General features: G+C 48.0%; 2 protein-coding genes across 2 annotated transcripts in view; one reads left to right on the forward strand and one right to left on the reverse strand.

Moving 5' to 3' along the window:
• The window catches only part of Fam91a1 (family with sequence similarity 91 member A1), a 184635-nt gene that overhangs the window by 24452 nt on the left and 137314 nt on the right, over window positions 1–22869 (forward strand). The gene's annotated exons all lie outside the window — the stretch shown is intronic.
• Klhl38 (kelch like family member 38) lies at window positions 937–11578 on the reverse strand. Its single transcript, XM_046465002.2, has 4 exons — window positions 11345–11578; window positions 9357–10707; window positions 5432–5537; window positions 937–4614 (listed from the first exon to the last, which is right to left on the reverse strand). Exons 2-4 carry the CDS (start codon window positions 10704–10706, stop codon window positions 4325–4327), a joined length of 1746 nt encoding a protein of 581 aa, XP_046320958.1. The 5' UTR covers window position 10707; window positions 11345–11578; the 3' UTR covers window positions 937–4324.

The following is a 22869-nucleotide window of genomic DNA, read 5'->3' on the forward strand; positions in this document are numbered from 1 at the left end:
GCCCAGTGCTGAGGCCCCGCAGCGTCCTCTGGTCACTCTCGCTGCCCCCTTGCTGCCCGCGCCCTGCCTCCACTGCTCCTTTCTCCCTGGTTCCTGTGCTCCTGTTTCAGGGTGGAAGGGGCCGTTGGTATTTCGGTTGGTGTTTTCTTGCTGCGCGTCATTTCCTGCCTGTTGAGATAATTAGTCAGGTCCTCTGACATTTTTTTTTTTAAGTTAGAATGTTTCCATTTAACTGCCGCTGGCTAAATATATTTTGACCTTGGCTATGGACTGTGACTCTATCCAGCCTGCCAGGCCAAGGGAGCCTCCTGCCAAGACCATCTTTCTCCTTGGTTCCAGACAGACTATCCTCGGCAGATGGAGAAGGGCCCCTCACAGGCTGACCTTGTTTTACAACTCAACTCGGATTTTGGGTTGGTCCAGGTGTGTGGATCCATCGGCCACAAAGGCACTGGGTTGGTCACACACTGCTGGCCTGTGACGTGTTTTCCAAAGTGTTTGGCCCTGATGCCATCTTCCTTTATGAATCCCAGGAGGCAACTTACATAGTTCCTCTGTCCCCTAGGGAGACTTGGACAAGCTTTGAGAGGCCACAGGCGCTGGCTGTTTATCAACTATTGCACCAAGAAGAAAAGCAAAGCCAGTCAAGGCGTTAGCAAGTCTCTGACAGGAGGATTTTTGGAGGACACAGAACGAGTTTATAGACTCTCACTTCCAATTCCAGGCAAATAGGGTCCTTTGGATAAAGCCCGTCAGCCTCTGGGCTGGACCCCAGAAGGTCGAACTACATCATACCAGCCAGACCCGCCACGCTCAGCTCAGCGCAGGAAAGGGTCATGGAGGGAAGGGCAGAGTGACCCTTAGCAGAGGGTCTGGGGCCTTCAACTAGTGCCTGTGTGGACTTCCCTGAGTTTGAGATGAAAACCCTAGAGAAGATATGGATTTAGCTTCTTTATTCATTTGCCAGTTCTTTCATTCATTCACTGAATCTTTATTGAGCTTCTACAACATATATGCAGACCCAGAGGCCAGTTTGGGGAATGTGGAGGAGGGAGAATGGGGCAGATAAAAGCAGCTAGTCAGAGGACAGACGATCAAGTAATTTCCAATAGGATGAGGGTCTTGAGGTGAATGCATGGGGCACAACGGGCTTTTAATAGGAGAGCTGACCCCAGCCAGGGTGGGAGGCAGGGATGGCCTCCCTGATGTAGGGACTTTTAATCTGGTGGGTGAGGTCTAAACTGAAATTGTCACAAGTGAAGTCCAGAGGGGTGTCTATCAGGGAGTGGCAATTGCTCTTGCAAAGCGTGAAGCAAGAGAGAGCAGGGCATAGGGTAGTGCAGGACGCTTGCCCGGGGACACCTGTAGGGAGGGCAGCGGCAGAAGATGAGGTCTGAGAGAGAGGTGGGTGCTGGGCCCAGGAGGCCCCAGGAGATGGATGAAGGGTTGGGGACTTTGTTCAAAGGCCTCTGGGAAGCCATGGAGCACTTTTAGCAGAAGAACGGCACGCTCAGGTTTGTGCTGTGTAGAGACGGCCCTGGCTGTGGCTCAGGGAAGGATCAGCAGGGCACCTTTAGGAGTCCCTTTAGGAGGCTGGACAGGAGACAGATGGCTTGTCCTGGAGACGCAGCAGTGAAAGGGCCAAAGGTATCTGAGAGCTATTTCAGGGCCTCGCTGAGAGGCCTGTTGACGGGTGAGATGGAGGTGGTCAGGGAGGCGCCTCCATCCAGAGCAGGGCCTGGGGATTGGGGGAGGGGCCATGTGGTGGGTTATCTAGGGCAGGCATTTCCAGGCAGGGGACAGAGGTACAAAACAGAGAGTGGGGACTTATCCAGGATGTGCGAGCCCGAGGGTCAGAGAGGCTGGTGCTGAGGGAGAAGAGCAGGATGTTATGGGACAAGACAGAGAGGGAAGGCAGAGGGTTGGTGGCCAGGTGGAGGGACCTCACTGGTCTCTGAGGGTCAGCTCAGGAGCCAGGAAGGCTTAGGAGACTTTAAAAAGGGGGAATGGCCTATTTCAACTTATATTTGTCTTTTTTTTCCCTCTGCCACTCTGTCAACTTACATTTATGTTTTTAAATGATCAAACAGCCCAGTTGATGGTGGTCCTGTAATCCCAGTGACTCTGGAAGTTGAGGCAAGAGGATGGCAAGTTTGAGGCTAGCCTCGGCAACCTAGTAAGACCCTGCCTCAAAAAAAAAAAAAAAAAAGAGGCTAGGGATGGAATATGGTGAAAAACTGCCTCTGGGTTTAATATCCAGTGCCAAGGCTGGGGGCACAGGGAGGGTAAACAGGTGGCTGCGTGGAGAGGAGATTCAGGAAGTCAAGGTGAAGGCAGATGAGAAAAGATGGCGGCTTGGGCTGGACTCTGGTGGTGTGTGCAGGAAAGGTGTCCGTCTGCCCCAGGGTGGAGAAGCCCTGGGAGGAGCAGGCTTGTGAGAAAGTTGGCTAGTGAGTGGTGTAGGGTGGTGTGCAGATCCATGGGCCACAGGAGCTCACCCAGCCAGGGAGAGAGTGGATACACAGAAGATATGGGGACTGAGCCCTGGGGTGCGTCACCGTTTAGCAGTTGGGAAGAGAAGGAGACAAGAAGGAACTCTGGGGAGGAGGAGCAAGAGTGAGAGGTGTCCCCGAGGTGAGGAAGAAGTCGTAAAAGATGGAGGGGGGGCAGCAACGTCATATGCTGCCGACTGATCAACAGGACAGGAAATGCCGATTTGGGGACCCTGATGGCCACTGGTTACCTTTCCAAGCAGAGACGGGGAGAGGTGGGATTGAGGAGAACCGGCTGGGGTAAGATGCCAGCCAGTAGCTCAGGGGCAGCGTGCAGGCCGAGCAGCAGGCACTGGCTGGCCAGCCAGTCTCTGGCCCACAGCCAGGTGGTCCAGGGAGCACGCAGAGCTTCCCCCTCAGCCAGAGAGGCTGAGGCACAGAAATACAAACCAGGAAGAAAAAGTCCAGAACCCGGAGCGAAAGAGCTCGGTGGGAAGGGAGGCCCCGGCACCGGTGCACTCTACACTCAGGGCACCAAGACTTGTTCCAGATGTTGCTACGGGGTGGAGGGTCCTTTGTGTACAACGCTAGGTTTGGATAGGGCTGGCCAGGACAGGATGAGAATGGAACCAGTGGTCTTCAGTGCCCACAGCTGAGCAGGACTGTGGTTCTTTACCTTCTCATCTAGGAAACAGAAAAAATCCAGAGATCTGGGCCCCAGCTAGCTGAATCCCCATCCATCTATCTTGAAGGGTGCTCGTCCTGGTTCCAAGCATCTCCCCAGGTGGTGGTGAGAGTTGGCAGCGTGGAGAGCTGCTGTTCTCGGCTTCAGCTTGTTCTTCAACTGGAGCCCGAGCTGGGGTGGGAGGTGCTTCAAGATAAAGGGGCCGCAGGGCTCGGCAGCCCTGGCTTCTGGAGGGTAATGTTTCCTGGAATCACTGAAGGAATTTGTTGGCTTTCCCTGGAAGAGCAATTCTCATAGCATTTACTAAAATGAAAACCCAGATTAATTCTGCAGGTCTACAGCTCCCCAGAGGCCGGAGAAAAACATCATTTGGCACCAGAAACCAGCTTTGTTCTGTTTTTATATCCTTCAGTACGAGATCGTTTTGCAAACATGAGATACTGAATCGCACATACTTCTCTGGAATTTTAATATACGACATCCATAGAATTCAGACAAACACAGTCGTGGCCAATTTCTCACGCTGCCACCTGGACCAAATGCTTCCAGGGGTCCTCTTGGGTCTCTCAGCCCTCTTGTTCCAGATTGCAAAGGTGTCCTGGGCCAGATGTGCTTTTGTCCATCCAGAATTTCTTCCTTTGGAGAACTCCTTCCATCCCCTTGCATGTGTTTTGGATGGGCTGCCAATCACAGGAGTTAACCCCACTTCTGTTCCTAGGGACCTGATTCAAGACTAGGCAGTTGTAGTAGCACCATTCTGGCAATGGTGATTGTCTCAAGAGGCAGGCATGGAATTCAAAACGGGCCTGCCAGCACCTTTTTTAAAGATAAATATGTGGATCATGGTACAATGGAGATGCAAAGCTAGAGACGGTGAGTTAGAGTTTATCAATTGTCATTGATAATCCTCATGCTGTGTGGATGCAGAAGCTCAAGGAAGGAGACCTAATTGAGACAAGGTAGAGACAGAGGGAAAGGCTGGGGGAGGAGAGACTTCTGGCCATAGGCCTGGCTCCAGGCCCCCAGGCCTTCGTGCCTTCAGTCCTGAGAGGGGTCCGTCCCTGCATCCCTGTAGGGTTAGGCTCTTGGGAGCTGAGTTTCTGTCCTTTGCAACAGAAAGCGTCTCGACTAAGGTTCCCTGTGGACTTCATGAATGGGTGGTCATGTGGGGTATGCACTGGAGGGTGAGGCAGGCATGGTCGAAGAGTTTGTGAGGCAGCTGCCCCTGGGACGTCCAGGTGTCTGTCTCAGGGTCATAGCAGTCAAAGGAGGCTGAGTCCTCAATGTTGCAGTCCGTAGTCAGCCGCCGCCCGCCTGTCACATAGAGCTTGTTCCCCATCACCGTGGCCCCGTGGTGCATTTTCCGGTCTTTCATGTCTGCACATTTGGCAAATTTGTTGGTCTGAGGGTCGTAAGCAAGAATCCTCCTCGTGTAACCTGAAAAATCAAATGACGTGAGCAAGCTCAGTGTCATCGTTCTGGCCTGGAAGTCAGCGGCTCTGCAATGTGTCTGTCCCTGCTCACAGCGAGGCTGGGACCCTGAACTAACGCGTGGGACGTTGAGGGACCCTTCTGTGGTCCAGCATGTGGCTGAGCTGGGGCTGGCACCCAGTTCTCTCTGACCCTGGCCGTGCCTCCCATTGTAAGTTATCCATAGATGGGGAGCAGTACCCCCACATCAGCCTTGCTGGCATTTTGTCTCTTATGTGCCCAACCAAGAGTTAACAATCCAAAGAAGCTTTTCTGTGGGAACTCAGACGTAGGTCCCCACAACAGTCCTCTATGGTGGGCACTTTAAGGATTCCCATTTTACTGATGGGGAAACCGAGGCACAGAAAAAATGAAAAGCTTGCCAAAGTATGGTTAGTGGTAGAGCCAGGACCTCTCTGACCCCCAAACCAGCTCTGTTAACCAGGTCACGTTATGCAAGCACAGAGAAGTCATACATTGGAGCCAATACTGTTCACAAGGGCAATCACTGCTTATCGACTGAGTGTCTGGTTAGTGCTCTGAGCTTCACGTGCTCTGGCAACACCTTGGCGAAATCAGTATTATTTTGTCCCTTGTTTACAAATGAAGACAGGGAGAAACGGCTGCATGAGGAAAGAGCTTGGCCAGGCTGTCCACGCTCTCCCGCGTGGATGGATGTGCTTTTAAAAATACCGTCCTGCAGAACAGCATCTACTAGCGACCCATTTTTCCATGAGAGGCGCCAAGTTTCTGTCCAGCGCGGTGAGTCTCCGTTCAGACTCACCTCCCACAATGACAATCCGCTGCCCAAGCACCACCGCAGGGGCGCACACGTTCTTGATCATCCTCGTCTCCATTTTGAACCACGTGTTTCTGGAAATGTGATAAACCTGAGGGAGGAGCAAAATCACAGCACTGCATTGAAATTTTTTTTTTTTAAAAAAGAAGTAGTGATTAGCAAGGTGAACCAGGCACGAGTTTTTCTATTTCTTTACAGTTTTTAAAGCGTAGCTAGATTACTATCAATAAATGAAAGATTGTTAAATGACAAGAAGATTAGGATGAGAAGTTGGTCTTTCTGTGACCGCATAAGATCAGTGTCTGTCCTTCTTTAGAATGAACTGGGAATTCTGCATGTGGTATGTATTTTGCTGACCTTGGTTGGAACCTTTTTTTTTTTTTTCCTTTTATTGAGAAATGGAGCAACTTAGGTATTTAGAAAACCAGTGACTTTTCCAATCATTTTTATTTCTAGCTCATGTTTAAATTTCTAAATGTTCTGGTGGATTGGAGAGGGTCAGAGAGCCAAGAATAAATTTGGGGCTAAATGAGGAAGGCTTCTGAACAGTTTATGCCTGAAAGGAATTAAGAATCTCAGAAAAAGAAGAAGAAGAAGCATGAGAAAGAGAAGAAAGACCAGGGAGGAAAGAGCAGGTTCACTTGCTCTGAAACAGTCCCTGGAGCACGTTCTGGTCATGTCCTCAGTTTAAAATTCAACTATAAAATATGGGTTTAGTTCGTTACAGGAAAAATTTAGCATAAGAGATATAGGATGGACTCCACAGAAAAGATGGGACAAAAACATTTACTTACAGAGAAAAATGGTACAATATTCTTTGGTGGAAATTCTTTTCATAGAAAATCTACTTCCTAGATTTTTTTTTTTTGATAAAAAAATTGACCTTCACAATCATCTTATGTGGTAGATGCTATTATTTCCCCTGTTTTTCAGATTAAGTAGTTGAAGCTCAGAGAGGTTCAATGACCTGCCCAAAGTGAAACAGCTTGAGTGGAAGAGACGGTCTGGTTGAGCACAAGGAGCATACTCTTAAGCACCACGCTCATGGCTGTGTGGGGCCATGAAAGTGTGGCCTTCCCTGTAGAGGCTTTTGAGTTTGGCGTCTCCATGGAGCTCTTCAAGCCTAATATGTCTCTTCAAGTTGGTGAAGCCTGGAGGGGCTGGGTGCTAGAGACGGGCAAGCACAGGGCTGTGTGAAGCCTCTTGGTTGCATCTGAAAATACACGGGGTCCTCAGGGAAGAGCAGACATGGTTGCATTTTCTCAAGTAATTGCCTTCTGGCCTTCTGTTCCCGCTCAGCTTTGGGTATGGTTTTAAAAATAAATTCAACATTCGCTCACAATCCTCTTAATGGCCCAGAAATACTTCGGCAGGGGTAACAAAGGAGGGTCTTTGGCCAGGGAAGCAAGTGAGACTGTCATGGTAAAGGACTTGCCCAATGCCATCCAGAAACGGAGGCAGGAAGAAAGCCAGGTAGAAAGGGGGACCCACGCGCACAGTCTGCATGGTGTAGTTCTAATCTATACCCACTGCAGGGTAGCTCTTGAAACAGGGCAGGACACAGAGGAACCATCCCATAAAGAAAAATGCCAAGGCCATGCCTGGAAATCCAACCTGCTCTACCCAGCACCTTGGAGCACTCGTTTTAAATTATATTCAAGTGAGCAAAGTTTCCATTTCAAAGTTAGCGCTGAATGGATAAGAAAAGCATCCAAATGAATACTTTGACCCCTTTCCCTCATCCGTGGCTATACTACAACAGGATCACTCACGCGTTTAGAATTTTTGGCTCTGCAGGGATCTTGTTTGATCGTACTATGCATTTCTCGATAGGCTAGCTGAAAGCTTTTTTGAGCAGTGCGTTTTATTCTTAGGAGGTCGATGACAATTTTGCAATGTGAAATCATGGGCATATTTGTTGTTTCTATTTTGAAAAATAGAGAGGAGGGAGGGGTGGGTGTTCACTTTACAGAGAAGCACTTTGTCAGATCTACTTTGTGTGATCGGAGTTTGGAATGGAGCCTAATATGTCTCTCCTGGCTCAAGTAAATGAGCAGAACTGGGGACAGTCATTCTGGGAAGACTAAGAATCTGATGGTGAAGATGAACATGGGCTAGAGAGTAAAGGCAAATGGAAAAAAATCTCCATCATTCTCTCCTGCTGGGACTTGATGATCTCCTGACTAGACTCCCCTGCCCACTCCCAGCTCTTCTCTACGGGGCATCCAGAGGAACTTCTGCAGATGAAAATCTGATGACCGCTCTCACGGGCATGGATCTCTTTCATGATGTCCCTGTCCTTGGACTGAGGCTGCAATCCCAATTTCTAGACAAGACCTAGAAAACTCTGCCAGACCAGCCGCATCTCCACAAATGCCCATCCCTTAAGAATGTTCCAGAATTTTGATAGGAGGGGCTCAGGAGCAGCAGTCTGGGTGGAGGGGGTTGCTGGGTGTCTTGGGAAAGGGCTGATGGGGATGGTGTGGGGACTCATACATGTCCCTTGGTGCTGTCTCTTCCTTCTCCTTGCTCTGCTTGGCAAGGACACTGTCACCATTGTCAGGCTTTTGGTTCTTCGGGGCAGTGGGCTGTGCACCCTTTGAGCTGCAGGGCCTTTGTACGAGTGTTCTGGTCCCCGGGGTCACTCCTGCCTCTCAGTAGTACTCAGTACTGCTCTGACTTCTTCTTCAGCTGGCAGAGGGCCCCACCCCGCCTATGCCAGACCCTTCTGTTTCATGCTTTCTTAGCACCAACCCTGCCCTTCTCCCTGCTGAATTCTCCATCACCCCCCGTCTCCCTTCTGCTTCTTTGCTCAGGTCAGCTTACGTGGGCCTCACAGGATTCCCTCCAAAGCTCCCCTGAAGCCTTCTCTGATTCCCTCCAGAAGGTTTTAGGACACCCCTATGTTAAAGTCCCCCTGTATTCAGCTTCTGAATTGCAATTGTCTTGCAAGGTCCTTGAGGATTAGGTGGAGTTCACTGTTCCCTCTGATGTCCCCAGGCCTTCACAGTGGCTAGGGCTCAATATACCACTTAAAATGAATGAACTGCATCTCATGGGGTCTTTAAACGTAAAGATAAACTTGTTATTCAAGTTTTTCTATAGTAGATGAATGCAGAGATTACTAGAAACTTGCACAAAGTTGGAAAACCCTTAATATTCTAGCCTCTGGTAATCCTGCTTCTCAGAGAGCTTATTAGTGAAATCAATATCTCCTTTCATTTAAGGCAGGGGTTCTCCAAACTAGATGCACCCGAGAACCTCCTGGAGGCTTATAAACCACACTGTCAGTATCCAACAATGTGAGGTTTTGATTTAGTTGGTCTGGGGTAGATGTGGTCCAAGTCTTGGGCATCTTCTTTTAAGGCCTTACTGATATGGGGTAGAAGCATCTGCTAAAGTCCTATAGGGCTTCACTATCTGACATATTCAATATTTCTAGCTTGAATTTCTAGATATGCTTTTTTTCTCAAATGAAGACACAATTTTTGTAGATAAGGGTTGTATTTGTTATTAGTCTTACATTGAAAAAAATTCAAAAATTGAAAAACTTCTTGCTGAAAATTGTCCTTCTTCCCTTTCTACCTGTCTGTCTTGTTCTCTCTCTTCCTCTTCTTTCCCTACAAAAGACAAGTGTGTGTGTGTGTGTGTGTGTGTGTATAGGCATGCATGTATCCATGTGTGCTTGTGCATACATATGTATATATGTGTCAGGATTGCACACACATGTTTATATGCGTGTATAGTACATCTTTTGGCATGCATGTGCATACCTGTATATGTATGTATGTTCACATGGGCATGTGTGCACATATGTATGCCCGTGTGTGCATGCAGGTAGGCTGGGCACGCACATGTGTATATGCAAACACACTCATGCACTTAATGATGGGAAGGACCAGCCATTTACCTGGATAAGGCGCACAGGGTTCTGCATGATGTCCTCTCCCCCAAAGAGGTAGAGCCTTTGGTCCTTCGCAGCAACGGCAGGGTGGAGAACTCCCACGGGCATGTTGGCCATACTCTCCCAGACATTGCAGATGCTGTCGTACCTCTCCATGGAGCTCAGGAGCTCCTGCCCTTCTCCAAGGCCCCCGATGGAGAAGATGAAGTTCTTGTGGGCAATGCTTCTGTGGGAGTAGCGGGCCACCAGCATGGGCTCCCCGAGCCTCCACTGGTTGAGTTTCAGGGAGAAGACATAGACATTGTGACTGACCAGACTCTTCCCCCAGCTGACAGTCATGCCCCCGAGCAGGTAGATGCTGCGGTGCAAGGTGACAGCCGAGGCCTTGTATAGCCGGGTGGGGAGCTTGGCAAGGCTCTGCCATTGGCCGGTCTGTGAGCTGTAGAGCAGGACCTCCCTGGTGGTCTGCTGGTTGTCCTTCCTTCCACCCAGGAGGATGAGGAAGTCTTGGTAAGAGCTCCTTGGAGGGACATGCCACAGGGGTTTGCAGTCTGGGGCACTGGAGCCATACAGAGAAAACATCTGCCTCCTGGCCCTCTCCAGGATGGTCTGGCAGGCTGGCGAAGACTGGAGGAGGGCATCGTTGGCGATGAAGTGGTGGAAGAAGGCCGGGTGGACGTACTGAAGCCTCACCTGCTGGAACAGTTCCTGCATGTATCGCTTCCGGGCCTGGAGGTCATGCTTGACCCAAGCCATGAGGGCCTCGAACACCTTCTCCTCCTCCCCGCAGAGCCCGTCATCTCCGAGGTAGTCTCTCAACTCCAAGGCGCACAGCTCCTTCAGGTCAGCGGAGGTGGCCACCTCAGGGAAACACGCCAGGGCCACCTCCCTGGCTTTCTCCTTGAGGGTCTGGCAACTCAAGATTTCCGAGAGTCTGATCATGCCCAGGCAGTTGCTGGGGGCCAGCTGGCTCTGCAGGTAGGAGGAGCAGGCCTCGAACAGCCTGGGGTACTGCAGCAGAGAGGCCGCCTCCATCAGGGCGAGGACGTTGTCGGCTGCGATGCGCACCTCCCCTGTGTACACGTAGGCCACAATCCAGTCCAGCACCGGGGAGTCGATGCCCTTCAGCTGGACTTTGGCCTCACTGCTCTCCCGGAAGTTGCTGCAGAACATGGCCCTAAAGTAGGGGCTGCTGGAGGCCAGCACGTTGCGGTGGCAGGGGACCTCCCAGGCACCGGCACAGATGCTCACATCCGTCAGGATCCTGTGTTGTCTTAAGCCATTGAGCTGCCTCAGTAAGTCCGAGGAGAAGCTGTGGTCTTTGAAGAGCAGCTCGTCTGGCGACTCGTCGTCCATCCTACAGAGAGGGCGGCAAGGGTCAAGTCGGCCTCAGCAGCCTGTACTGCAGACTCTCGCTGGTGTGCACCTGGTCCCTCACCAAGAGGTTTGTGGGTGTGGCCAAGATCGCCACCCGGTGAAGACCAGAAAGGGAGGCCACCCTCACCCCAGACCCCAAAGCTGACACATCTCTTTTGGGTCAAGATTATTCTCAAAGGTAATAGGCATCTTTAGCTAACCTGAGGGGCAAAGATAAAATGTTATTGCAAGTTACTAGATTGCCGGGGCTGAAACACGAGCCTGGAGTACATGCATTTGACCAGCAGAAGTGTGAGCCTTTCCCCAGATTCTCAGTGTATTTGTCATTTAGTAAACTCATCTAAACATCTCTGTCTGGGTGTTAGTCTTTTTCCAGGCATGACATTCTGGGGGTGTGGAATTACGGTAACTAGACAGAGATGGGGATGAAAATGGGCCCTTGTGAGGTTTAAATCTTTAGCTCTCTATCTATCCATAGTTAGAACACACGACTGTACAGAGTCTTGGGGTTTTACTTTAAGGATGGAATCAGTAGAAAGTAGAGAAAAAGCAACTCCCTGGTCTATTGGGTGACCCATCAGTCCACCTGCAGAGAAGTAAGCAGTAGGGATATTTACCTTGTCTTGCCTCAGTGACACCCACCGATGCCTGGTCTGTCTTGTCCCCCCAGAAAATTTCCACCTCTTTCTCCGAGTGAAACCGTAAACCCCAGGCCTTTCCTTCAGTTGGCAAGCGATTTGTCCTGGGAGAGTTCTGGATTGTTTATGCTGAAGGCACTTTCACAGTTTTCTAGAGCTTTGTGCAAGGGCCTCTGGGCAGGGAGACCGTGTATACATTCCAGGGCTAAGAATAGCTGCATATGTACTTTCCACTGTTATGACATGTGACTTTCCAGTTGCCTTTTGCAGCCACCCGAGGGCCTGCAGGGCCAGCGCATGCCCACATGCCTTGTTTCCTTGGCAAGTGTTTATATGGGCATAAATAGACCCGGAGGAACAGTTTCTCTTAGTAAGCCTTCGCTGCCCGTTTGGAACTGCCCCCGAGTCCCTTGTCCTAAGAGTGCCTGTGAATTCTAGATGTTTGTAAACAGGTTGTTGTAACCTGCCAAGACTCACTGAAGTAGTTCTGGGACATGGTAAAGGTGATGGTTGGTCACAAGGGAAGCCGGAGCACAGCACGGACTCCTGGATGCTGTTGGTTGGGTCTTGATTTCCCACCACCCACTTGGCAGAATGGTGGAGAGGCTGAGTTCCTCCTCCAAGGTCTAAGGTGGCAGAATTTGTGATAGCATGACAGAGTGGTGTGTGTGTGTGTGTGTGTGTGTGTGTGTGTTTAATATTTGTTGAGTACTGGACTTTCCAGACTTGCGAAAGCCCCAAGCTTGGTTGGGCCTCCTTTCTTGGGGAGCCTCTGTTTGGGGTGGCCACATCCTTCCCATCAGGCTTCCTTTCCTGACTTCCTTCCCCTCCCCATTTTTTTCTAATTGGGCAGGTTTGAACTAGAGGCAGGAAGTCTATTGCTTCAGAGAGGGAGAGAGAAGGAGATGAAGAAGAGGAAGAGAAGAAGGAAAATGAGGATGAGGATGGGTAGGAGGCAGCCTCCAATTATGTGAATCAGGACCATTATGGAGGACTTTAGAGCCACAGGGGAAGAGTAAAGGGGGACGAAGGTCCTTGCTCCCCAGGGTGGTCCACAGTTGTTCAAGCCATGAGTGGCCAGGGAGTCACCTTCTCTTCTTCTCAATTCTTGCTCAGGCTATTGCAATTCTTGCTCTAGTCTCTCCCTCTCTCTCTCTGCCTTGTCAACATCAGAGTAACCCCTGAGAAGGCAGCTCAGAAATTTGCTAGACCCCTACATCATTCCTCTTGATGGCTCCCCAGGTCACCTACCTGCTTCCAGATGGTGTCTCCTCCTATATTTTTATTCTAGCTCCATCAAATAGCTTGCAGATACATCTGGTCTGTGTTGGGGAGGTTGGGCTGGCCTGGCCTTTAGGGTATCCCAGGACAGTGTGGAAGGGGGAAGAGGAATGTCTCAGGTTGTTGCAGGTCATAGAGTTGATGATGCCCAAAAGAGTCCAAAAGGTCAAGGTCATGGAGGTATATCCTAAACATGTGGTTGGGATTAGGATCCTGGAGGTCAGAATTAGAAGGAGAGGGCCTGAGCAAAGGGGGTCAGAGACCCAGAGAGATGCAGGCCAGAGAGGAAGAGAGGAGCTGGGCAGATGGCCGAGCTGTTGACTCTTCCTGGGCTCCTGATCATGCTAGTTACGCAGGTAAATAGCCACCTACCGTGTGACTGGAGGGCCTGATGTCCCTCTATCTTGCACTCCTTTACATAGGTGATCCCCTTTGTCCTCTCTTGCATTTTTACTGCTCCTATTCATCCTTCATGACTTTGTTTGTACATCAGCTTCTCTGCACGTCTTCCTGGAGCCTGTCCCGTGATTACTTTCTCTTTCTTCCGTGCCCTTACCATTTCCTCTACACACTGTTAACATGACAGGCCTCATACCTCACTGCAGCTATGTTTACCCATCTGTGTCTCTTTTTGGAGTGGAAGTCCCTGGGCAGCAGGGACCTTGCCTTAGCTGTCTGTCCATCCCTCCCACGTGCAGCACAGCGCCTGGCTCCAGCAGGTGGATTAGCTCAAGTTCTCTAATGGAGTGTGGCAGAACAGAGAATGGGGCAACGGAGGGAGCTTGGTCAGGTGCCCTCCATACCCAGCAGTGTAGCAGGGCTGCTGTGGACAGCTTCATGTGTAGACTGCATTGCAAATGTGCCCTGAAACTGCCCTGTGTCCCTCATTTTATTCAAATACAATCATATGATGATGTGAAAAGCAGAACAATTGCTCTGTGTTATAGAGAAAAAGTGAAGTTTGGCCTGGGAACTGCACAGAGGACCCCGGGAAATAGAACTTCCCCCCTGCTCTCAATTGCCTGGGTTCTTTTTTTCCCCAGCTGGCCAGCAAGCCCACGCCTTGTTCGGTTGGGGAGAGTTAGGATTTGGGGAGAGAATTAACAAGCCCTGCCCACTGGTGGACATCTCAGATTTCTTCTTGATCCCCCAACTCATTGATCCCTCTGGAATCCAGCCCCGACCAGCATTCAGATGAGCCTCGGCCAGCCAGCAATGTCAATGACTGACCAACTTGAATAAACCTTTTGGTTGTAACATTTAGTAAAAACTGACCCCATCCCATTGGCCTGGGCTACTAGGAGAGTTCTGGATGTCTGTAAAATGTCAGGAAAAGACACAAAGGGAGTGTTCTAGTTAGCTTTTTTTTGTTGTTGTTGTTGTTACTGTGATCAAAATACCTGACAAGAGGAGGAAAGTTGAGTTGGGTCTCACCATTTCAGAGGTCTCAGTCCATAGATGACCCAAGATGGGGCAGGGTATCATAGGGGAAGGGCCCAGTGGAGGAAAGCTGCTTAGCTCATGGTGAGGTCAGGAAGCAGGGAGACACAGACACACAGAGAGACGGAGAGACAGAGAGGGGTAGGGGCTGTGGGAAAAACATCACTTCTAGGGCATGCCCCCAGTGACCCACCTCCTCCAGCCATGACTCCCCTGCCCATGGGAACCACCCACCCAGCCATTCAAACTAGGAGGGACTGATTAGCTTTCACAGTCCACTCATTTCATCTCTGAATATTCCTGCATTAGCAGGAGCCTTTGCACGACACCTCATAGCCAAACCCTAACAGAGCATATTGGTGTTTAGCTCACAGTAAAAGCACACATATAACCCCAAACTAATCCAACATCTTCACAGTAATCCCAGCCAACCTACTCATGAATCCATTTCTCTCAGAGCGTTTCATGACTTTTCATCTTAAGCTTTGTCTAGAAGGTGTCTTACAGTCTGAGCAAATGGTGACCTAAAATAAATGAGGGATACTCAGGACCTTGTCCCTGCTTTTGAGGAAAGTCAGCATCATAACTGGTCAAGGCCCAGACTGTGGGGGCAGAAGGGCTGGGGAGAGTTGGCACTTCCCTCAGTATCTGATGGTCTCTGACAAGTTACTTATATCCCTCCAGTTTCAATTTCTCCATCTGCCAAATGGGGATAACTGGCTTTGTCACAGAGAATTATGTGACATGTCCGGTAAGGTGCCTGGCATGGTTGGTACTTTATTAGTGCCCCAAAGATAACCTCAGTAGAGTCCTACAGGTCTTAGAATCTGGTTTTCAGTGTCTACTTTGGCCTCCTGTGCATTCCAGCATTTTCTCTGCCTTGAACAATTGCTGTGTTCCTCACTCTCTGCTCAGCCTTCAGGAGTCCTGGATTCTAGTCTGAACTCTGTCAGGAACTGGCTGTGTGTCTTGGGACAAGTCATGTAACCTCTCTGTACTTCCCCACTTGAGAGTGTCTGCTTGCCCCTTCCTGTGGTTGTGCCTTGAGGTTTCTGCTGCAGGCTGCAATCGAGTGGGAACCCTGAGAGGCTGAGCCTCAATGATGAGGCCTCAGAATACCTCTGGCCTGAAGCCAGGTGCAGAGAAGAAACACCAGTCTAGGGACCAGCCAGTGCCTTTTATTATTTTCCCTTTGTGCAAGGTCAGGAAGCCTTCATTTTCCTCCTGGAGGCTCCAGTTGATATTACAGGGCACTCAGGGGCAGCCTCGGTTTATTTCGAGTCTGGATGTGCTGGTCCTGGATTCCTGTGGAAAGGGTGGGGGTGCTGGCTCAGGTCAGCAGCGGGTTTGACTACAGCCAGGAAGCCACAAAATGTGCCCCACCCCCTACCCCTAGACCCTCCACACCCTCGGGTGCATTCCTGCCTCCCCTTCTGCAGGGAGTTACCTCATGCTAATTAGTACTGCCCAGGAGCTGTGTTTGAAGAATGGACAAACTGCACAGAGGACCCCAGGCTGGCTGCCCGGTCCCTGGCAGGCTGCTTCCTGCAGGCAACCAGGCATCTCCTATTCCTGCCTTGGGCAGGTGAAAGAGAAACAGACAAACGGGGCTGACTGGACCATCTCAAAGTGATGGGAAGGAACTGGCCTTCATGTGATTTTATTTTATTTTTTTTTAATGGTCAGCCCCCCATATGCACAGGTTCCACACTGTGGATTCAACCAACCACAGATCAAAAATGCTGGGAAAAATTGTGTCTGTGCTGAATGTGTACAGACTTTTGTTCTTGTCACATTTAAACAAAACAGTGTAACAACAATGTACAGAGCATTTGCATTGTATTAGGCATAAGTAATCTAGAGTTGATTTTAATTATATGGGAGGATGTGCATATTTGCATATGCACAGGCTATATGCAAATACCACAGCATTTTATATGAGGGACTTGGCCATCCATAGACTTTGGTATCTATGGGGGAACCCAGAACCAAACCCCCCTAGATCCCAAGGGATGACTGTGTATGTGAGCCTGTCTCTGGATCTCTCCTGTGGGATGTGTTTTTTAACAGCATTTTGAAAGCTGAACAAGGACTTTGTACCCCAGACAATGGCCAAAAAGGGGCCTGCTTCTAGATCCAGGGGTTGCCATGACAACCATCCTCCAGGGGCTGACAGCCTGTCACTTCTGTTACTAGCCTGGTAGCACAAATGACCGCATCTACATCTCTTCCTCCACCCTGCTTTACCACCAGAAAATATCTTCATATTTTTCCCCCCTGGGGAGGGAAGGGGTAAAGCAGGCCAAAAGAGATGACGTCAGGACTGTTAGCAGATTGTTGGTATAACCCCGCTGTCTGGGGCCCTTCTTCCCGCAAATGAAAGTCTGACCTCATGCATCATTTACGCCACAGACCAGCTTACTGGGCCCTCAATCAAACGGGGAAGGAAGAAGGATCAGAACCAAGGGTGCTTTCTCACTCTCCTGTCTAGCACTGAGGAAGAACAAGGGCTGCTTGGCATCCCCCCTGCCCAGGCCCAGGGGCTCTGACGGTGAGATGGCATTCAGGCAGGGGTCCCATCTCCTCCTGGCATTCAGGGACACTGTGCGACAGATGTCGAGAGGCCAAAGAGGGAGGTCTGATGAAGAAGGCCAACTCTGCTATCTCACAAATAGGATTAGACTCCCCAGGGGAAGTGGAATTGAGCCAGGATCTGATGAATGAGGTCCAGCCACCTATCTCTCCATCTCTCTGTCTGTCCATCCTTCCATCCATCCATCCATCAAGACACTAGGGAGGCAGCAAGGTCTCTGTCCTCATGGAGCTTACAGCCTGGGAGGGAAGATTAATAAGTATTGGAAGTGTCCTGAGGATCTTCCCCGACACTCCCCTTTCCCACCTCGCCATCCTCCCTCACCCCACCAGGAACTCAGGGTCCCTGAGAAGTAGAACTTCATATTTACATATTTGAAAAGCTGTCACATCAGGCTGACTTTTAATCATGCGTTTCTGGTGCTCTCTCCTGTGTTAGACTGTGGCTCCTCAAGGTCAGGGATAGATCGTGCTCCTCGCCCTAAATTGGTGAAGGCAGAGAAATGTAATGGAATCAGCTATGGTGGCTGCTGCTGGGGAGAGCTCTGGGCCCTTTGGGGCTGTTTATATCTTTACTAGTCATGGCCCAGACTGTGGGGGAAGAAGGGCTGGGGAGAGTTGGCACTTCCCTCAGTATCTGATGGTCTCTGACCAGTTTCTTATATTCCTCCAGTTTCAATTTCTCCATCTGCTAAATGGGGGTAACTGGCCTTGTCACAGAGAATTATGTGACATGTTCAGTAAGGTGCCTGGCATGGTTAGTACCTTATTAGTGCCCGAAAGATCATCTCAGTAGTGTCCTGCAGGTCTTGGCATCTGGTTTTCAGTGTCTACTTTGGCCTCTTAAAATTTTCCAAAGGTGTTTTTAATCTATGCTTTTCTAATGATTAAAACAAGAGTTAATGGGACTGGGTAGAGCGCTTGCTTTGCATGTGTGAGGCCCTGGGTTTGATCCTCAACACCACATATAAATAAACAAATAAAATAAAGTTATTGTGTCCATCTACAACTAAAAAAAATTTAAAAAATAAGAGTTAAGGAATATGTGTGTGTGTGTGTGTGTGTATAGACAGATAGATGCAGACATATATGTATTTTTAAATCCCTGATAGGAAAGAAAAGAATCTGGAAAACTTCTGATTTTTTAAAAAATATATATTTATTTAGTTGTAGAGGGACACAAAATCTTTATTTATTTATTTATTTATTGCTATGTGGTGTTGAGGATCAAACCCAGTGCCACACACATGCGAGGCAAGCACTCTACCCTGAGTCACAACCCCATTTTCTAACTTTTTATTCTTCTTTTTTTTTAGTTGTAGTTGAACTCAGTACCTTTATTTTTATTTATTTATTTTTATGTGGTGCAGAGGATCGAACCTAGCACCTCACACATGCTAGGCGAGTGCTCTCCTACTGAGCCACAACCCCAGCCCCTCCATTTTCTAATTTTTATAAAGATCATATGAAGTTTAAATCTTAGATTATTGTCATCAAATCATTTTATGTAAGTATCTTTTAAGAATTACTTTTCTATTTAAGTTTGAATCATATTCATAATAATTATTTATGCTTAGCTGTATATCTAGCTGATTTATGTCCACACTGCCAATTCTATGCTATACCTTTCCCATTCTTAAATGCTTAATCTGGCCAAGTGTGGTAGTACATGCCTATAATCCCAGCAACTAGGGAGGCTGAGGCAGGAGGATTGCAAGTTCAAGGCCAGCCTCAGCAATTTAGTGAGGTCCTGAGCAACTTAGTGAGTGAGACCCTGTGTCAAAATGAAAAATTAAAAGGGCTTGGGGATGTGGTTCAGTGGGTAAAGCATTCCTAGGTTCAATCCCTAGTATCAAAAAATTTTTAAAAATTAAATGCTTAATCTGATACATCTTTTGATCATCATTGATTTGCAATATTTTTAAAGGTATGGGAGGGATGCATTTTCTGAATCCTTTCTTGTCTAAGGTTCTCCTTCTATTTCCTGCCACCTAGGAGCCACAACTTGAGCAGGCCTAATAGTTTAGCATAAAAAAATTTTTACCCATTTTATTTTGGGGAAGTGGAAGTGTGATTCCTGAGAACTGAGTGGTTTATATACCTTTTTTGTTTGTTAAAGTTCTTTGTTGTTATACTTTTAATTAGAAAATATTGCCAGGGCACATCCAAGTCCATGTTCTTGTGATAAACTTGGCTTTGACAACATAGGGAACTTTTCTTCAATCATTTCTTTGACTGTTATTTCACTCACACTTTTGATTTTCCATGAACAATATCTATGTTTTTAAACTTGTCTTCCTCATCTAAGTCATTCTCTCTCTTGAAACATTTTAATGGCTTATCCTTTCCCCTCCGTTCTGAAACACTGTGCCAAGTCTATCCTTTACACCATTGGTTTATTTTTCCCACCAGGGCTAGTTTTTCCCTTTGCTGTTTTGAATGCAGATTTGAAAAATGTCATTGTGTTTTCAATCCCTCTGAAGTAATCCCCTGGTTCATCCACCTCTCGTACTCAGATTGATCTCTATGCATTTCTACATATTTCACAGGAGGAATGTCTTTTTTTTTTTCCTTTCTCTTGATGCTGAAGGTTTTTTTTTTTTTTTGTCTTTTGCACTTTCCCTTGTCTTTACAATGACATTCTCTTTCCTTGTCCTGCAGTAGTTTCCCGTATGCCACTTTTTTTCTTTATTTATTCACCTTTAATGAGAACATTGATCCAGCCCTGGTGACAGTGTTATCCATCCATAGTCTGTATCTTTGGAACCCACACCTTCTCCCTTGGGTGCTATTTGGCTGTCCTTATATGTCCACTTGGAGGGGGCTCCAGGTCCAGGGGCATAGCAGGCTTCCTATACTTTGGAGCTGCTGGATTGAGATATGTTTTTCTTCTATCTTCAATGCATAAAAACTAAAATCCTCAAGTATGCTACAAATACTCCTCCATCCTTCCTTTTTTCTCCACATATTTCAAAACTTTATTTATGCGAACTCTATTCCACCTTCCAGGATGCCAAGGCTCCCTGGCTTGAATGCTTCCCGCCATCTTCCACACCTTGCCCTGCTGCTTGTTTTCCAGAGTTGCAGTCTCTGGAAGGATACAGAAAGATTTTGTGCAGAGTGTGTGTGTGTGTGTGTGTGTGTGTGTTTAATGTTTTATTCCAGTTGCCTCCAGAAAACCACCCATGTATTAGAGAATAATTGGCGTGTATCAAGATTGGTCTATTCTTTGTGTCTCCTAATAGAAGAATAGGAATGTAGCAGAAATGAACTCTTTCCTTACTGACTTTTGCAGAATTGAATCTTCTATGAGGAAAAGAATGGATATGTCACACAGTATTTCTCTCAGGCCAACCACACTGTCTTTGTTATAATTCAAATGACTCCCTAATTTTGATACTGGATTATTATCAGTCCTACTTTCTGGGGTGCGGTCAATGTTCAATATTCCTTGTAAGTGATTTTTATGGGAAATAGATATCCCAACAATATATCATTTTGAATTAAAATGCTAGCTTTGCATATTGTTCATGAAATTCAGTCCCCAGGTATTCAGGGTCCCTTTCAGGTAGATAAAGGTTTCCCTTGTCCTCTCTTTACTTTCTCCTACAGCTGAATAATCAAGAGTGGGCAAAGGTAAACATGGTTGATTTGGTAACCTCCATTCCTAGGAAGACTTGCCAAAGTCCCCAGGGCTTTGGATAAGGAAGTAGGGAGGATCTTCTTGCACTTTCCATTCCAGTGGGCAGGCCAGGACAGGCCGAGGAGTTTCAGACATGAGCTAGAGGTCGGAGAGTCTGCTATTTAAACTCTTCCCAACACCTAGGGCATTGTCAGTTGCCCAGAGGGATTGCACAACATGGTAGTAATCATAGCAACCAGGAATCTGCTCTTCCACCTGGGAGATGTGCACATTATTCCTATTGTCATCTCCAGAATTTTCTTCAACACAAATACCCAAAGGAGGAACTTCCTCTGATTGTGGTTCTCAAAGTAGAACATTATACAAAGGGAGTAGGCGACATGGCCAAGCTTCCCAGCCATCAGTGTTCCTCCAGAAATAATTGTCTAAGAAGAGTAACAAGGATAAAGGGTGATCTTTGCTGAAATTTGGAGCAACAGTGACTCATATTCACTGATTACGAGTATGAAATTATTGAAATGTGCTACCTACCAGCTCTAGTCACAACTCATGTAGTATGTTTGGGGAAATAAACAAAGAACCCAGATCTGCCAGGCCATGAGGTATCACTCTTCTACCTGAAACTCACCCCCTCCCCAGGTTAGAGAAGATGATGAGTTGACAATAGTGAGGAGAAAGACACAGGGGAGGAGGGAAAGAGGTGGTTCAGAAGGTGTTATTAAAACGTGATTTATCCCTAGAAGGGATGTTCTGGTCCTGCCATGGGTTGGTTGAGCTGGTTGGGGTCTGAGAAAGGGGCTCCTTGGACAGGTAAACAGAGCGGCACCAGAACTGGAATGGTGGTAGAAGTTTCTTGAAGATAAACTCATCGCTTTAAAGATATGTGGAGGTTGTCTGAGGACTTTTGAAAAACATTTCCCTCTCCCTGTGCCTCATGCAAGGTGCCCAGATGGTCTGATTTAGAAAGAGCAGACCCTGCCTCGCCTCCCTTCTCTCCTCACTATCTCCCCATCTCTGTTCTCCTCTTGCTCAGCCAAATTATTTTTTTGCTTGCAAAAACCTCTATCCTCTTATCTCTTTCATTATCACTCCTCATGGGGAGTTTCTGTGGACTTGACAGACAAACTCCATTCCTTCCTTCTTCTTTCCTTGGGTGCACCCAGCTTCTCCCAAGTGGGGTAACTGGATGGAAAGAGCCATTTCTCTAGTTACCGCTCCTGAGTGCCTCTGCTCAAGGGAAGGCAGCTCAAGGGAGAATTAATGGATTGCTCATGGGGAGAGAAGCTCCTTGGGTGAAAGGAGAGAACAGAAAGCTCCATAGACAGAGGCAGCCAGGTTTGCTTTGGTAAATTTGCTTTTTAAACTGTGAGTCAATATCCCATAAGGACTCTTGAAAAATTCTGTATGAGGGTCCAGGATTATCCACTCCAGCTGTTTTGAAAGGAAGACAAGCAGTCTTTGAAAAGGCCAGATGCAGTCAAGCGCTGCCATTTGCTGGTCGGGTACCTTTCACCGTCTGTGTGTTGAGTGTCCTGAGGGTGCTGTGGGGAAGGGCTTGTTAGAGGGTTTTTAATATACCTTCCAAATATTGTATAGGACATACTCATGCCCCCAATTTTCTCATTATCTGAACTTCAACTTTAATATGTGTTCTGTATTTTTATTTTCTGAATATGGCAGCTTTCCATTCAACATGTGCTAGAGCCAAGGTTTTGCTCAGGGAGCTTACTAAAAGGCAATTCTTGCTCCTCTCCTCCCCTATTTTCACCAAATGGTCAACAGAGAGAAAGGGGAAAGAAGGAAGAAGGAAGGAATCATTTAAAATGAATGAACATGTTCTGGCTTTCTACCATCTGCCATTTGTTAGAACTTTTGGACTATTATCAGACATTCCCTGATGTCACTTCAGTAAAGGACACGGTGATGATCTGATCTTTTGGCTGAATCTTGACCAGAATTTTGACCTTTCTGAAAGGCACAAGGCAAAGCAGAGGGCCCTGAATCCTTGGCTCCCACAACCATGAGTGCCAGCCCTGGCCTTGGTACTGACTTGGTCCATGGGCCGGGCCACCTCTATTCATTCTTTCATGAGTTTTAGTTTTTTCATTGAAAATCAAGGATGGCAATACTGACCTTCAGTCTCCATGAGGCCATGTCATACAGCATGGTGCAGCATCTGATGTCAGACAGACTGGGGTTCAAACCGCAGCTCTACCACTCCCCAGCTGCATGACCTGGGGCAAGATGCCTAATCCATCTGCACTTTGGTTTCCTCATCTATAAAATGGAGATGATGACAGAGCAAAATAGAACGAGGGCTGCATGGTTTCGAGGCAGGGCTTGCTAATTAATTCTTTCATTCACACAAGCACTTATTGACAACCTGGATAACCCCTCCTGCAGACGGCGCTGTTCAGGGGCTATGTATGAATACCTGGCTCTGTTCAAGGAGATACTGGGGATACCAAGGGAGCAGAAAACCTGATCTATGCCCTGAAGGACTGATGATCCCACAGGAGGACACTAGTTGTACCCAGGTGAAACAACA

This window comes from Marmota monax, unplaced genomic scaffold (genome assembly GCF_021218885.2).
Source record: "Marmota monax isolate L192 unplaced genomic scaffold, Marmota_monax_Labrador192_F-V1.1 WCK01_AAM20220418_F8-fsc00003, whole genome shotgun sequence".
Classification (NCBI taxonomy): Eukaryota; Metazoa; Chordata; class Mammalia; order Rodentia; family Sciuridae; genus Marmota; species Marmota monax.